The 15,665-nt window shown below is 37.3% G+C and overlaps 1 protein-coding gene and 1 long non-coding RNA gene across 7 annotated transcripts in view; one reads left to right on the plus strand and one right to left on the minus strand.

Annotated features, from left to right (window-relative positions):
- The window catches only part of LOC138369501 (uncharacterized), a 55,921-nt gene that overhangs the window by 7,941 nt on the left and 32,315 nt on the right, over window positions 1–15,665 (plus strand). The gene's annotated exons all lie outside the window — the stretch shown is intronic.
- Window positions 4,481–15,665, minus strand: part of LOC123754903 (uncharacterized) — a 265,794-nt gene continuing 254,609 nt past the window's right edge. For all 6 annotated transcript variants that reach the window (XM_069332768.1, XM_045737236.2, XM_069332770.1 and 3 more), the window contains exons 12-15: window positions 12,024–12,191; window positions 11,041–11,264; window positions 6,885–7,044; window positions 4,481–6,531 (exon numbers count right to left, since the gene is read on the minus strand). In XM_069332768.1, coding sequence (XP_069188869.1) covers window positions 6,478–6,531; window positions 6,885–7,044; window positions 11,041–11,264; window positions 12,024–12,191 — 606 coding nt within the window. In that variant the 3' untranslated portion in view covers window positions 4,481–6,477. The remainder of the gene's footprint in view (window positions 6,532–6,884; window positions 7,045–11,040; window positions 11,265–12,023; window positions 12,192–15,665) is intronic.

A 15,665-nucleotide genomic window follows, 5' to 3' on the forward strand; every position in this document is an offset into this window, starting at 1 on the left:
GCTCATTTAAAGACCCACCAATATGGCTGAGAACCCAGCAAAACTCAAACGACTTAAATTTACTGTGAATAAGAAACAGCCAATGCTGTATCTCGACAACCACTGGATGACCCGGATTATTAAAGGATCCGAGAGCCATGAGGGCACTACGAGAATCAACGACAACTACAAAGGAAGATTGACAACGAGAAAGCGGGAGACGAAGAGCAGAGAGAATAGCAACTTCACAGCGGAACTCTATGCTAGTCTCCAGAGGTAAGTGACACATAAGTGCTGTCAGGAAAAATAACAGTAGCCTACACCGTCCGCATACTTAGACCCATCGGTGAAGATGGAAACGGAGCGGGAGTGTGAAGAAAAGTGCTCAAGGAGAAGGCATTTCAGAACCGTAGGAGGGGTAAAAGCTTTAATGAGGGGGTTAAAGATGCACAAAACTGCAGAAGGGGGACTCTCCACGAGGGCAAAGAAGAAACAACACAGGGAGAAATATTAGAAATACGAACTGAAAGAGAATCCTGTAGGCGAGATAACCGGACAGAAAGAGGAAGGTAGTGAAGAGGAACTGGAACCACAGGAGGGGTAAAAGTTAAAGCATGACAGAGGCGAGAGAAAGGATGTTGCAAGGACCGCGCAAGATAGCGAAGACAGTAGCGATCACGGCGGTTCTGGAGAGATAGGAAGCCAGTGTCAACATACAAGCCAAGAATGGGAGTCGAACGAAAGGCATCATAACTGAGGCGCAACCCATGGTGCAAAGCATCAAGATGGCAAAGAGTAGGGGGAGAAGCAGACAAGTAAGCAGGGCAACTATAATCGAGGTTAGTCAGGACAAGAGAGGAATGAAAAGCGAGGAGAGTGCGCTTAACCGCTTCCCAAGAAGTATGGGACAACATCTGAAGGAGGGTACGGGCTTTAGAGCATTCAACTCGGAGGCAAAAGATATGGGGCGACCAAGCCAAACGAGTGTTAAAAATAAACCCCAAAAGCATAGCGGAACCCTTGTACACAATGGGGTGACCATAAAGCGACAAAGGAGGACGAAGAATGGCACGCTTCCAAGTAAAAGTCATAGCACAAGTTTTAGATGTAGAGAACCTGCAGCCATGATCGGTGGCCCAAGACAACACGGCATCAATTGCAAGTTGGAGCCAGCGTTGAAGGAGAGGCGAATCATCACCCCAACAGCAAATGGTAAGATCGTTGACATAGAGAGCGGAGAAGATGCCAGAAGGAAGAGAGGAAAGAAGACCATTGAGAGCAACCAGAAAAATAGTAGTGCTCAGAACACTACCTTGGGGCACACCTTTGTATTGCTGAAAAGAGGCAGAGAGAGCGGTACCAAGCCTCACCCGAAAGGAACAACGAGAGAGGAAGCTTTGGAGAAAGAGAGGAAGATTACCACAAAGGCCAAAAAAATGAAGTTGGGACAGAATATGATATCGCCAAGTGGTGTCATAAGCCTTTTCCGGGTCAAAAAAGACGACAACAACGGAAGTCTTCGCAGCAAAAGCAGTACGAATATAGACCACCAAGTTCACCAGGACATCTGTTGTGCTGCGGCACTTGCGGAAACCAAATCGAGAAGGGGAGAGTTGGTAATAGAACCACATCAGACGAATGTTAACCATACGTTCAAAAGAGTTTGCAGACAACTCGTGAGGGCAATAGAGCGAAAGTTCTTAGGAAAAGACCCCAGAGACCCTGGTTTTCAAACAAGGAGGACAACGGCATCGAGCCAGTCCTCAGGGATTGACGACGACTCCCAGATCAGATTGTACAGACTCGGTAAATACCGAGACCTGCACAGAGGGAGATGGCAAAACATCTCAATGAATGCCATCGGAACCCACCACCGTAGAACTGCAGAGGGCCAGGGCAGACCGAAGTTCAGAGAGAGAGAAGAGATCGTTATAGGGAAGTCGGAAATGAGTGAAGAAATCTAGAGGACGAGATTCAAGGACAGGTTTACAAAGAAGGAAATATTGAGAAAGATGAGAACCAGAGCTAACAGAAGAAATGTGGGAACCCAGTTCAGTAGCGATCTGCAACGGGTCTGCCACAAGAGTACCATGGAGGTGAAGGACCAGCGAGACATCAGGAACAAACTTACCTGCTATCTGCGGATACGCTTCTAGATCTGCGGCAGAGGAGTTTCGGACGTAATGGTGGAGACATAAGACATCCAACATTTACTTTTAGCCGTACAGATGGCCCTACGGGCCATCTGTACTACCCTGTACTACCCTATGACCCTACGGGCTATATTGCTCTACGGGCTATATTGCCCTACAGGCCATATTGCCCTACGGGCCAGGCTGCACGCTTACAGCGGACAGCTCAAGCACAGTCTGTATTCCACCAGGGAACGCACTTCTGTGGTCCCCAAGAGGAAGAGCGAGGAATAGAGCGGAGGGCAGTGTCAAAGATGGTGTCATGAAAAAGGAGGAGAGAGCGAAGGAGAGGCAGAAAGGTTTATACTGAAAGTGCAAATGGGAAATGGAGGAAAACTTAGCAAAGTACTAAAAGGTTATGTGCTTTATGGTGGATGCTGCTAAGGAATAATTAACGGTCACTGGGAGAAAGTGTACTCATTTAATTTCACCTAGACTAGTGTTTCTATGGGGGTCAATGACTGCCGTGATACATTCATACCTCAACATATCCATGTGCCAGGATTAAGAAACTAAGTAAATGATTGTGTAGTTTACTTACCTAAACTAAATTCACATCATATACAAACATACTTAAAATGTTGAAAATGCATTTACAAATTTCAAGACATGACTCCTTTAGTGAGGCAAATCACTGTCACCATGATATCAAATTTACCTTAAGCTTAATATGTGAACAAGAAATTTGCAACTCTTCAGAAGTCAAAGTTGTTGTTCAGGATACATTTTATCAAAAATTATTATTACAGTACAATTCTCTTCCACAACTAAACTTTTACAGTAATTTAATAAAACCATGGATGAATCAGTAATTATATCTAATTTTAATCTATGTACACTATATCTAGTATTCAGTGACTAATTATCACAGATTCTTCATTTTAGGGAAGCACATGTTTGCAAACATTAAGCTTGAGTTCACTGAGATTCATTTCTAAAAGTGTGAACACATTAGAATAATTTGATTACCAACAAACTTAAGAGCTATGATGAAACATATCTAAGGAATTGATAATGAAATTTACAAATAAAAAATATGTATAAACAACTGGCCAAGGACACTTAATCGATTAACTGATCATACATATTGTGCACTGTCAGACCGAACATCTCAAACAGATCTCTCTCTCTCCAGAAATTATAAATCAGAAAACAGATTGTCTCTGCATTTAGTTTTTCAAAACTATTTCTTTTATCCACTGTCAGGAATAGAAAGCCCATTGACAGACTTATCGAGACTTCCCTGGGCAACTGACTTGCCTTCTCCAGGATGCACTTGCCAATAATTACTAAACTCCCAGGTACCTATTTACTGTTAGGTGAAGAGAGGCATCATATGTTAGGAAACATAATTATTAATAATAATTTATTTTATTGGGAACAGGTAGCCTGTGTGTGTATATATTGTATATAATTTAGGCTCACATTAAGGTCTCCCCAAAGTTGAATTATCCCTCCCCAAGATGCAACTCCACAACAGTTGATTTACTGCTAGATGAACAAAGCATTAGGTGAAAGGAAACATTCCCAAATATTTGTTTTGCCCAGATATCAAACCCGGGAACCATTCAGTTGTAAGCAAACTGTGCTGACCTCTACACTGCAGGACACCTGTTATTTAAGTCACCAATTTAACAGCTCATTTTATATATACTGTAAACTATGTATTTATGTGTGCAAAATTATATACATGTGTAATAAATAAATAAATAAATATATATATATATATATATATATATATATATATATATATATATATATATATATATATATATATATATATATATATATATATATATATTTATATATTTTAATATATATATATATATATATATATATTTTAATATATATATATATATATATATATATATATTTTAATATATATATATATATTTTAATATATATATATATATATATATATATATATATTTTAATATATATATATATATATATATATATATTTTAATATATATATATATATATATATATATTTTAATATATATATATATATATATATATATTTTAATATATATATATATATATATTTTAATATATATATATATATATTTTAATATATATATATATATATATATATATATATATATATATATATATATATATATATATATATATATATATATATTACACATACATACACACACACACACACATTATGATTTATATATTAAATCATGATTTTTCAAAAACGGTAAATACAAATGTATACGTCAATTATCTGCATTTCATCTAATGAAATATTGTGATTACAAATAATGCTAGATAATTGCCCTTTGGTGCTATGTGAAAAAAAACTATACTGTACACTTTACATAAACTTAACTAGAGTAGTTTTGACTAAATAAAAATCAGTTTCAAGACCTGAACAGTACATTTGAATTACAAAGCTATTCATTGCATTGGGAGAATATTTAAATGTTGAAGGAAACACCAGTCATATGGAAAAAATTATTACAGCCAATGTTTGATTTGAAGATGAGCTCAATCAGATCTTCACACCTTGAGTGTAATAAATTTTAGATCTTGATTGGTGTTCCTTTCAACAGTGGGTCAGCAGCGACTCTACGTCATTCACATTAAAGATGCTATACATTGTTGTAGCCCGTGTAAATTTGACCTATATATACTGTACAGAAGTTTAGCTTGCATTAAATGTGTATAAGCAAAAATCTACAAACAAACTTTCAATTTTCGATGATGAATATAATGCAAATAATAATAAAATAAAATTATAATAATCATAAATGATCAAGATAATAACTAATGGTAATCATTAAATATCAGTAACTATACTTTTTTAATAGTAATAAATTAATCATAATTTGTATTTTCATCATCCCATTATTTGCAGAAAGCAGGATTTCAAAACAAGGACTGCCAAATGAGGTCAGTTACTCAATTTTCATCAAAGTTAACATTAAAAACACAAAATTTCAATAATTTTATATCATGCTCTAATGCTAAGCTGTAAACTGCATTTCTGCCCCTCTCCCTCCCCCATTAAAAATGTAAAAAAAAGAGTACACTAGTTTTAATATTAAACATAAATACACAATAATATCTATATTGGTAGTTATCACATTTGTCGCCATTAGAACCTAATCTGTAAGTTATTACCAATTAACAAGTTATGTACAGTTTTTTTTTGTCTGAAATTAAAGGATTCTATATATGGGAACTAAATTTTAATTTAATATGTAGAAGAATATTATGGTTTGCATAACTAAATATGTTAAACATTAATTATGTCTTACAAAGATTCAAAGCAAGTTCATAAATTACATGGAAAATTTGAATTACGTTGACTCTTCTTTTCACCTCTTATTATGGCATTAAATAACATTATATAACAGGCAAGTCCTTTGAATTTGTTCTTTTATATTCCATTAAAATTCATTAAGTCACCAGCATCAACAGCAAACCTGATACCTAAAACTAGTTTATATACAATTATAAATTTCTGGAACACAATAACAAGGCTTACAATATATGGAAATGAATATGCCATGTTAAGAAATGAAAATAAATATGAAAATGAATGGAAACAGCCACTTGTCACATAACTTGTATATTGTTAAATTTCTTTGCTCTTATAACCATTTCAATATCATCAGGTTCATTGTTTCATGGCCAAATTCAATTCCATCATAATAAATGAGGCAAATATCCATGAGAACATTTCACTACCCATTGGTTTGATTAAAAATGGATTGCATTTACTTACACTCTTACAAATGCTGTCAAAAAAATTCTGGATGTAATAAAAATGTTAAATACACTATACAAAATTTCAGTCTAAGAAAATACTATATATTTATAGAGATACAAGATTAAAACTAAATTTGTAATATAAATTTAAAATACAACAACATATTAAGTTTTATAAAAAAGCACGATAAATATTTTACCAATAGAGGCCTTTAATCCTTCTTTGTACATGACTGTCTAATTTCTAGGAGTCACACATGAATGCGACCGTAATAAAACCCTATAATCATGACACTAAAGTGGTATATGATATGATATGTACATGTGTACTGTAATATTTTTATAAAATATATTGAATGAAATGCATAACAGGTCATTTGAGTAATACGACTTGTATTGCACTTTTTGGTAATAAAAGGCACATGCTAAATCGCATATTAATCCGTGTGCCCTATATAAATTTATCAAGTACTGAAATTTAAAATGCAACATGAATAGAAAAGATAGCCACATGTTACTCTATACCAAATATGTACAGTACTGTATATGGAGAAAGGTAATTAAATGGTTTGCATGATCACTAAAGGGAATCCAGGTTGCCTGATGTAAGCTTAGATGCATAAAAGTTGATTACCTGAAACAATAAACAAACAATTAACATGATATAAAAAAGCTCAATTATGGAAAAAGTTATATATTGTCACTAGATTTTATTTACTGAAGTCTATATTGCTCATATATCCAATTAATATATTAGTTATTAATTTGTATTGGATAAAAATTAACACTTTTATATTTGCAACCCATGCCTGAAGAGGTATGTTAATTCCTTGTATGGTATACTTTTAATTCCTTGCCAAGTTAAATTTAAACACCAAAATATTTTATTTGCAAAAATATCAACTACACAGGAAAATATGACAGTGCAAATTTATAAGTAAGTTGGACAATTAAAAGCTTGTGTGTGTTTGTGACTGGGGAACTTACTCTGTAGATAAATGCATACTGCTCCTTAGTCTGAACAGCACCTGCTCGATCTCTTCTAATGGAGTACACTGTCCTAGGAACATCTACACTGCGCTGGTCTTCAAATTGTCGCATAACAATGTCACATGCCAACAATGTACCCGTACGACCAGTTCCTGGACTGTAATGAGATATAATATTTATATAATAGAAAAATAAAATTGAACTCCATATATAACACTATTTATTTACAAGGTACAATGGGTTTCTAATATTACATAATATTGGTATTTTTACATTCTTGCAAAGCCACTAACATGCATAGCATTTCAGGCAGGTCCTTAACACTTTCGCGCTCTCGGCGCTCAAAAAAAAACAATACCCCAGATGCTTTCGGCACTTCGCGCGCCTACGCGGTAAGACCGAAAAAGTGTACACTCTTTTGACTGTCCTGACAATAATTGAAGGTGCACGTATTTAAATTTGGTATCACTGTGTTCGCAATGAAATTGTCTATAAGAGCATACCTATAAAATGCCGCCCAAGCATAAGGAGTATCAACACCAAATAAAAAACTATGCAGATCACTCGCCGAGAGCGCCAAACAGCAACAAAATGTTTCCACTCTCTTAATGGTTGCGAAGCCTACAGTTGTCCTACATCGCTAATTTTGGTATCATTGGAATCGCAATAAAATTCTCTACACGGGCATATGCATATGAATGTTTAATATAGGTAATTGCCCACCCGCAAGAGTGTGTGAATTGGAGAGTAGTTAGCCGCGAGCGCACTGGCGAAAACACAGGGGGGAAATCATGCTTGGAAAGTTTATACATTTATACGTTTCCTGACCCTACTTTTCTATGTACGCATTTCTTTTTTATACCAATGTGTTCGCAATAAAATTTTCTATAAGATGAAATGTATAACAATTGTACAAAGCATGTGTAAGAGAAGCGCCAAATATAGAACCACGTCGCTCAGTATGCGTTCGCGGCAGAAACGAACGCATTGTTTTCGTTCGTTTGATGTTTGTCATGTTTATACTTGTTGAAACATTTTATAATTTGTATGACAGTGATCGCAGTAAAATTCCCTACACAGACATATACATAACACATACAAATATTTCCCACGTGTTGGATATATCAACGGCTAAAGGGAACCCACTGCCACACGCCCGCCACACCCAGAGCCACACCCGCCACACCCCCAAACATACTTTGTGTGTTTTTTTTTTACTCATAGAAGTTTATGTGATATAATATTCATTCTGTATCTGTTGAGTAGTGGTTATACAATGCGTATGCATTGTGCATGGCCATTTGCAGAAAATAGAAAGTGATCTTCTTGGTCCATTTGTGGGTTTTTCTTGCAAACTCATAATATTTGACCATTTGATCAAAATGATCAACACCTTTCATGAACTTATTGTAATCCACTATGGCCTTTGGTTTGTTCATTTTCACAATTTCTACTCCAGTTCTCTTGTCACGTTTACGAACGCGTTTCCTGCGCTGTGCTTGAGTAGTGTCGGCATTGTGGATATTGGTGATGACAGAGACGGGGCGCTTGTCCTTCCAAACTATAACATGATTTCTATTTCCATGAAAACTCCATGAATGAAACTCCATGAAAACTATTTCATGGAGAAAAATCTGAGAGTATTCCCATCCATTTCGGTTAGAAAATGGAATTTATAGAAATATTTTTTCGATGGACTACAAAAGTAGGCCGTTATGCGGAATCGTAAGAAAAAACGGCGACAAGTTATCTCTAATCTAAAGCGCGAAAGTGTTAATCTAAACATATAAAGTTAGATAAAAAGATACAGTACACTGTAGCAAAACTTTATACCAACATATAACTACAATATAAATTGACAGATGATTACACCGGTGAAGATGCATGTCCTAAGGACCTGCCCGAAATGCTGTGTGTGTTAGTGGCTTTACAAGAATGTAAAAAACATCAATGCTATGTAATATAAACCCAATGTATCTTCTTGTGTGTGTATTTTTTATTTATATATATATATATATATATATATATATATATATATATATATATATATATACAGGCATACCTCAGAATAAGAGTTTAATCCGTTCCTGGAGACGCCTCGCCTTCCGAAAAACTCGCATTCCGAAGTTAATTTCCCCATAAGAAATAAAGGGAAATGAATTAATCCGTTCCTGACTACCCCAAAAACCCCACATCAAACTAAATTTTTATACCTAATTTACCTAATTCATCTAAATAAACCTACAAAACTGTGTTCCAGTTATTACTTACCTTGCTGTCGAGTGCTGTAGGCATATGGAAGATGGTGAGGAGGGGGGAGGAGGAGAGGAGTTACTGTTTGGAAGGGGAGTCCCCTTCCATAATCACATCACATAACCCCATGCCTTGTAACACTATGGATACCACTTCTCTTTCTAAATTTTTCAAACCAGCCCCTGCTTGCCTTAAACTCTTTCTTATCTGCATCACTCGTTGCAGGGGTATTCTTTAGAAGGTCTTCGTGCAACACCCTGGCTTTCTCACAAATAATGGCCTCCGAAACACTATCACCCCTCAACTCCTTGTCGTGTATCCAAATTAATAACAACTTTTCCACTTCTTCAAGTATTTGTGGTCTTTGTGCCGTTAATGTTCTTACTCCTTTTGCCACTTTAGCACCCATAATCTTATTTTTCTTCTTAAGTATAGTGCATATTGTTGATGTGGCTTTGTTGTACTGCCTACAAAGTTCAACAACACGTGTACCGTTCTCATGCTTCCGAATGATCTCTTGTTTCTCCTCTATTGTCATCCTCACATGAGCTTTCTGGCCTTTATCCTTACCACTGGCTTTCTTGGGACCCATGGTGAGATATATAATAACAAATTGTATAGACAAATCACCAAAAATCCAACAAAACACTGAAAATCCGCGAGAAGAATTGATGTGGGGGTAGTCACTGAGCGCGAGACAATAATAAACTGAGGGGCGGCGGGGCGGAGAGGCGACGAACGCGCTAGGTCGGCTGTACGCGTATCAACAAACTCGCGTCCAAACTCGCCTCCCGAAGTAACCCTCGCCTTCCGAGACAAATTTTTGGAGTAAATACACCTCGCCTTCCGAAAACCTCGCATACAGGGACAATCGCATTCCGAGGTACCACTGTATATATGTGTATGTATGTGTGTGTGTGTGTGTGTGTGTGTGTGTGTGTGTGTGTGTGTGTGTGTGTATTATTTATATATATATATATATATATATATATATATATATATATATATATATATATATATATATATATATATATATATATATATATATATATATATATATATATATATATATATATATATATATATAATTATAATTATAACATATATACATACATACATACACATACTGTATATATGTATAGCTTAGCTGGGTTGATATCCAGCTAAGTTGTATAGTTGGGTATAGTGTTTACTTAGCCACGTTTCTGTTAAAATGACATTTTTGTTTAATACTGATATGCTAGTGTAATTTTGGAGTTTGTTTTTTGCAAGGTTTGCTGTATAGTAATTGCAGTAGTGATTAATGTGCTGGTTATTGCAGATATGTGATAGCAGATTTATTTCAGGATCAATGTCACTTTGCATGGAGTGAGAATGAAGAAGACTTTAGGGTATTCAAATATGGTATTAGAATATGGGGGAGGTGTGCAACAATAAATTACAATAAAATAAATTACAATAAAAATTGTATTAAACAATTACAGTATAATCAAAATTCAATTTAATTTTTTTTTTTTAAACAACGCTGTTTGTCGCCCAATTGTATTTGTGCTGCTTTTCCAGCCATGTTCCCCCCTTTTTTATCTCTATTTTTATTTGTTCTCAACACATTTTATTCTTTATACTCAATTAGTATTAAGCTTTAGTCATTTAAGTTTTTCATGCCTGAAATGCTTTGCGTAATTATGGCTTTAGGCATTGTATGTACTAGCCCTATCTATAAATCCATCATTCTTTGTAAAATCTCTTGTATGTATGTACCTTACCTAAATAAACATTTATTTATTTATTTATTTATTTATTTATTATTTATCTATAACTTAAAAATAGTCATAGCCCTAGTGGATTTTCTCAATAAAAATATTATTATTAAATAGTATAGCAATTCCATTTAACTCACCTGCAATGTATAACTATAGGCCCTTTGGCTCTGAGCTTTTTACGTGTCCTCCTCACGTCAAGAATAAAAGATATAAATGCCGTCTCCTCATTGGGTACACCAGATGCTGGCCATCCAGTAAACCACATGTGGGCCACCTCACGAACTAGGTTATTCTCCAGGTTCTTGAGTTGAACATTTGACACCACAAACTTTTCCCTCATATCTCGAGACTTGAGTGTTACCTGAACATAAAAAATAATTTGTATAAATATCAAGATACTGAAAGTCTACATGTTCTAGTTACAAGGATTCATGTTTCTGCACAGTTGAGGTACATTACTGTTTGGCTTTAGACTATTTATTGCAAACATATTATGTATTATAATTAAGTCCAGTAAAATGCACATGAAACAGTGTTATATGAAGTCAGGCGAGTTATTTAAGATGCAGCCAAGGAGTACAAGGATCAGATTAATTCAATGTGCAGACAATTCTTATTTTGACTATCCATCCGTGATTCAATTGATAGGCAAAAAATATAAGAATTTCTTCCCAATGGCTGTGATTTCAGAATTACTTATATACTACTTCCATTATCAATAGTAAACTAGATAATTAAATGTACAATACTAACACTCACTTTGCCTGAAATTAGAACAAATTAATGGAAACTTATTCCTGAATACACTTAACATTTATTTACAGTTGTTAAATATTATAGGGTCTCGTAGTGCGGTTCACTCCATTCTTGACTCACAGTTGGGGATCCCAGATTCAGTTTCTGAGTGGGACAGAAATGGGTGGGCATGTTTCCTTTCATCTAATACCTTTGTTCACCTAGTAGTAAATAGTTATCAAGGAATTAGGCTTTTATGGGGGGTTATATCCTGGAAAAGGTCAGTAGTTTAACCTTGCAGGGACCTCAGTAACAGCCAAAATTGCATACATAAACATGCTTCCTGTCCCCAACTAAATAAATTATGTTTCAATATTAAATTTACCTGGAAATCACCATATAATCTATGGCAGTCCAATGTTTCTGAGGGCGGAAGGTAGTCTGCACACTTGTCAATTCCTTTCTCTACAAAATCTGTCAGCATTACCACCACCTTCGTTTCCTGCTCCCAAATCATTCTCCAGAAGTCTGCTACAGTATCGTCCAAGGGAGCCTAAGATAGGTAACAAGTATTATTATTTTCATAATTTATGTTAATGGCACTGAGAAATTAGTAAAATTTTATTTGATTAAAGCTGGGATTAATGCCATAATTTTCCCTGTCCCTTGCATGGTGTGTGAAGGTACTTTCACAGATCAGATCTTAAAATATTGTAGTTAAAGCGGGTTAAGATATTCAGAACATCTGATCTTTTATAAAACCTGCATACATCAGTCAAGTAAGTTTAATTCTGCATTTACAGAGCATCATTTTAAACTAGTACTGTACTGACAAACTCTAGCAATATATCCACACCAGTACAGTATCTTTAATATTTCATTGAAATTTACTGTTCATTATTTGTTATAAATCAAATTGTGAAAGTAAATAATGTGTGTAAATATAATAAATTCATATTAGTACAATATATAGATACAACTAATATTAATAAAGTAATGTTAGGCATAGATACCTACTTGCAAAACCACTGCTATGCAGTGGTTCTGACATATGCTTTAGACCTAACACAGTGATTGAGATACCTGAAATTTAACTGCATATTGTATAATGAATATATGCAGCGATTATTTTAGCAGAAAACAGCCAGCCTTACCATTTATGGTAAGGCTGGCTGTTGCTGGCTGTTTATATATATATATATATATAATATACACACATATATATACAGTATATATATATACAGTATATATATATACACATATATATACACATATATATATACACACATATATATACACATATATATACACATATATACACACATACACATATATACATACTATGTTAGAGGTGGGGGTACAGGTTTGGTGAGACAAGCCATGGAGCTCAGGTACTAGCAAACAGGTAGAGTTTACTCTGCTATAATGTACTTTTCCATTCACTAGAGTCTAGGCCACATTGTTGGTAATGAGGTTAAGTAGTACAGTAGTAGTTTTGTATGTTTAGATTAAGTTTTTCCAAGATGAGAATAGTTTGTAGAGTTTATCTTCTGTCATCTGTTGCAAAATCAAGTATTACTGTGTGTTCCTCATGCATTTATCTAGCAAGTGCCACATCATGATTAGGTCACACGATTTTCTGTGAGGAGCCCCTTTGACTTCCTAGAGCTATAGGACTGATATGTGCTATATTTGTCTGGGGTTTTGGTCAATGCAGTTCTGCCTACCAAGGACCAAGAGCCAGAACCTGGCCCCCTCAGAGGTGCAGGGAGCAATGGCCTAAGGAAACTCCCCTTTGTATTTGAAAGAATTCCCTGTCTGCTCTTAAACGGGGTTAGGCACACAGGGGTCTGGTAGCTGAGTGGACAGCTCACAGGCTCATAATTCTGTGGCCCGGGTTCGATTCCCGGACCAGGCAGAAACAAATGGGCAAAGTTTCTTTCACCCTGATGCTCCTGTTACCTAGCAGTAAATAGGTACCTGGGAGTTAGACAGCTGTTACAGAGTTGCTTCCTTGGGGGTGTGTGTGTGCATGTGAAAAAAAATAACATTAGTTAGTAGTTAGTTACAGTTGATTGATTGACAGTTAAGAGGAGGGCCTAAGAGCAGAGCTCAATCCTTGCAAGAACAACTAGGTGAATACACAGAAAGGTAGGCATCTCAAAACAAACCCCACATAGTAAGAAATTGAAAAAAAAAAGACCGAACAGAGAAACAAAACTCACCAAAAATAACAAGAAAAATAAGCAAACAAGCAAACATTTACCACTGCCGCTGCACCACTTGTCTGTGCAGCTCCCCCACCCACATGGAGGGGAAGGGGTGGACCAGACCCCCATGTCGGCTGCCCTGCTGTAGACTGAAGTACTCTGGGGTGGGTATCAATTCTGGCCTCCAATTCGAGATGGAGATGGAGGCATTCGAGCCTGCTCCTCCTGCCGAGGCTTCTGGATCCAACCAGCAGACCCCCCTTCTTTGCTGCCATTCCCCAGGACTCTGCCTTTTCTTCAGGGGTGGAGGATGGCTCTGCCCCAGGGCTGGGGAGGAGTCGCCCTGGGGGGCTTGGACTCCCCTTTGATCCTGCTTGGGTTTTGGTGCCCTCATTGCAGGGTTGTTTGTTACAGGGTGAGGAGTTTTCTTACCTCCCTTTCCTGTACGAGTTTGATTTGGGGTTGGCTCCTCCTTGAGTCCAGTTTCGGGTTCCCTCGGGCTCCTTAGCTCCTCCTTTCCGAAGAAAGAAGGCCAAGAACCACCCATTCACGAAGGTTTGGGTGGTTCTTGGGGTTTACCTCCTGTGATACCAAGAATATGCCTCTGTGCTGGATCTATCTTCATTTGAGTACAATTCTTCCTCTTATTGGGTGCGTTGTAATTTCCCAGGGGGTCTTCTTGGCTGGCAGACTGCCCTCTTTTTCTCAGGGAGCATAGCATGGGTTTTGTCAGACCCACATGCTTGAATGGCGGGAGGCTACTACTGTTCTGCAGGTTTACCTAGGGGGCAATTTTGAGTGCCTCCATCATGCCTTTTCACCCCGTGCTTCTTTGGGATGATGGCCTTCAGCAGCTTCACGTGCAGGTCCTCGCTCTTTTGGCTACTTTGGCTGCTGAGGACTTTCACACCCATGGGCATTAATTTGGCCTCGGTCTTGCACTTCTTTTCCCTTCTTGAATTGTTCTCTGACTGGCTTGGGGAAGATGTGGAGGCATTGTACCAGTCCTTCATCTGGGGGTGCTGGCCTTAGTGGCCAGCGTATTGGCTGTACTGTTGAAGCTATCTACGCCAATCCTCCGGGAGGTGGTGTCTGTTCTTTGCGTCTTGCCTTGTGTGTCATCAGGCCATCCTCACTCTCTCCTTGGAATCCGCTTGAGCCCTGGCTCTTACATTTTCTTCGCTTTTTTGTTTGTTGTTATTTGTCAAGTGTGCCGTGACTCAGTTTCTGCAGGCGGCCTCGTCTAGTTGCTGTCCTCTGACAGATTTGTTGGTCATCCGGGGTGGTCGTTCTTGGGCTTTTCGAAAGGGTTGTGCCAGGGCTCGGGGGGTCTTTTAGTCAGGTGGGCCCATGGTGCCAGTTTCTGAACCGATGCCTCCTAAACCGGCATCGTCTGGTCAGCACAATGCTCGCTCTGCTTATAGGCTGACTTCTAGTAAGGGACATCAGCCCTTTCATGGTTCACCTCGTTGAAAGGGCACTGGGGAGGAATGATGCACACTCTGCTCATGCTTTGTCCCGCGATTTGTGGGCGTTTTGGGTCATGTCCTCTGGCCTGTGTTAGCGTTGGGTGATGGCTCCTCCTTTGAGGGGGTTTGAGGTTGGTAGGGCAGGTTCCTTTCCCCTTCATTCCATCGGGTTATCCTGGAGTGGGTGCGCTTGGGTGTGGTCAAACCCAACTTTGTCCCTCAAGTGGGTTTCCCGCCTGTTTCCCATACTGAAAGAGGAATATGCGGATCTTTGTTTTATTCTGGACTTGTTCCATCTGAACTCTGATTCCTTGCCCATCCTTTCGGATGACCACTTTGCCCCAGGTC

Source organism: Procambarus clarkii, chromosome 28 (genome assembly GCF_040958095.1).
Source record: "Procambarus clarkii isolate CNS0578487 chromosome 28, FALCON_Pclarkii_2.0, whole genome shotgun sequence".
NCBI classification, from domain to species: domain Eukaryota; kingdom Metazoa; phylum Arthropoda; class Malacostraca; order Decapoda; family Cambaridae; genus Procambarus; species Procambarus clarkii.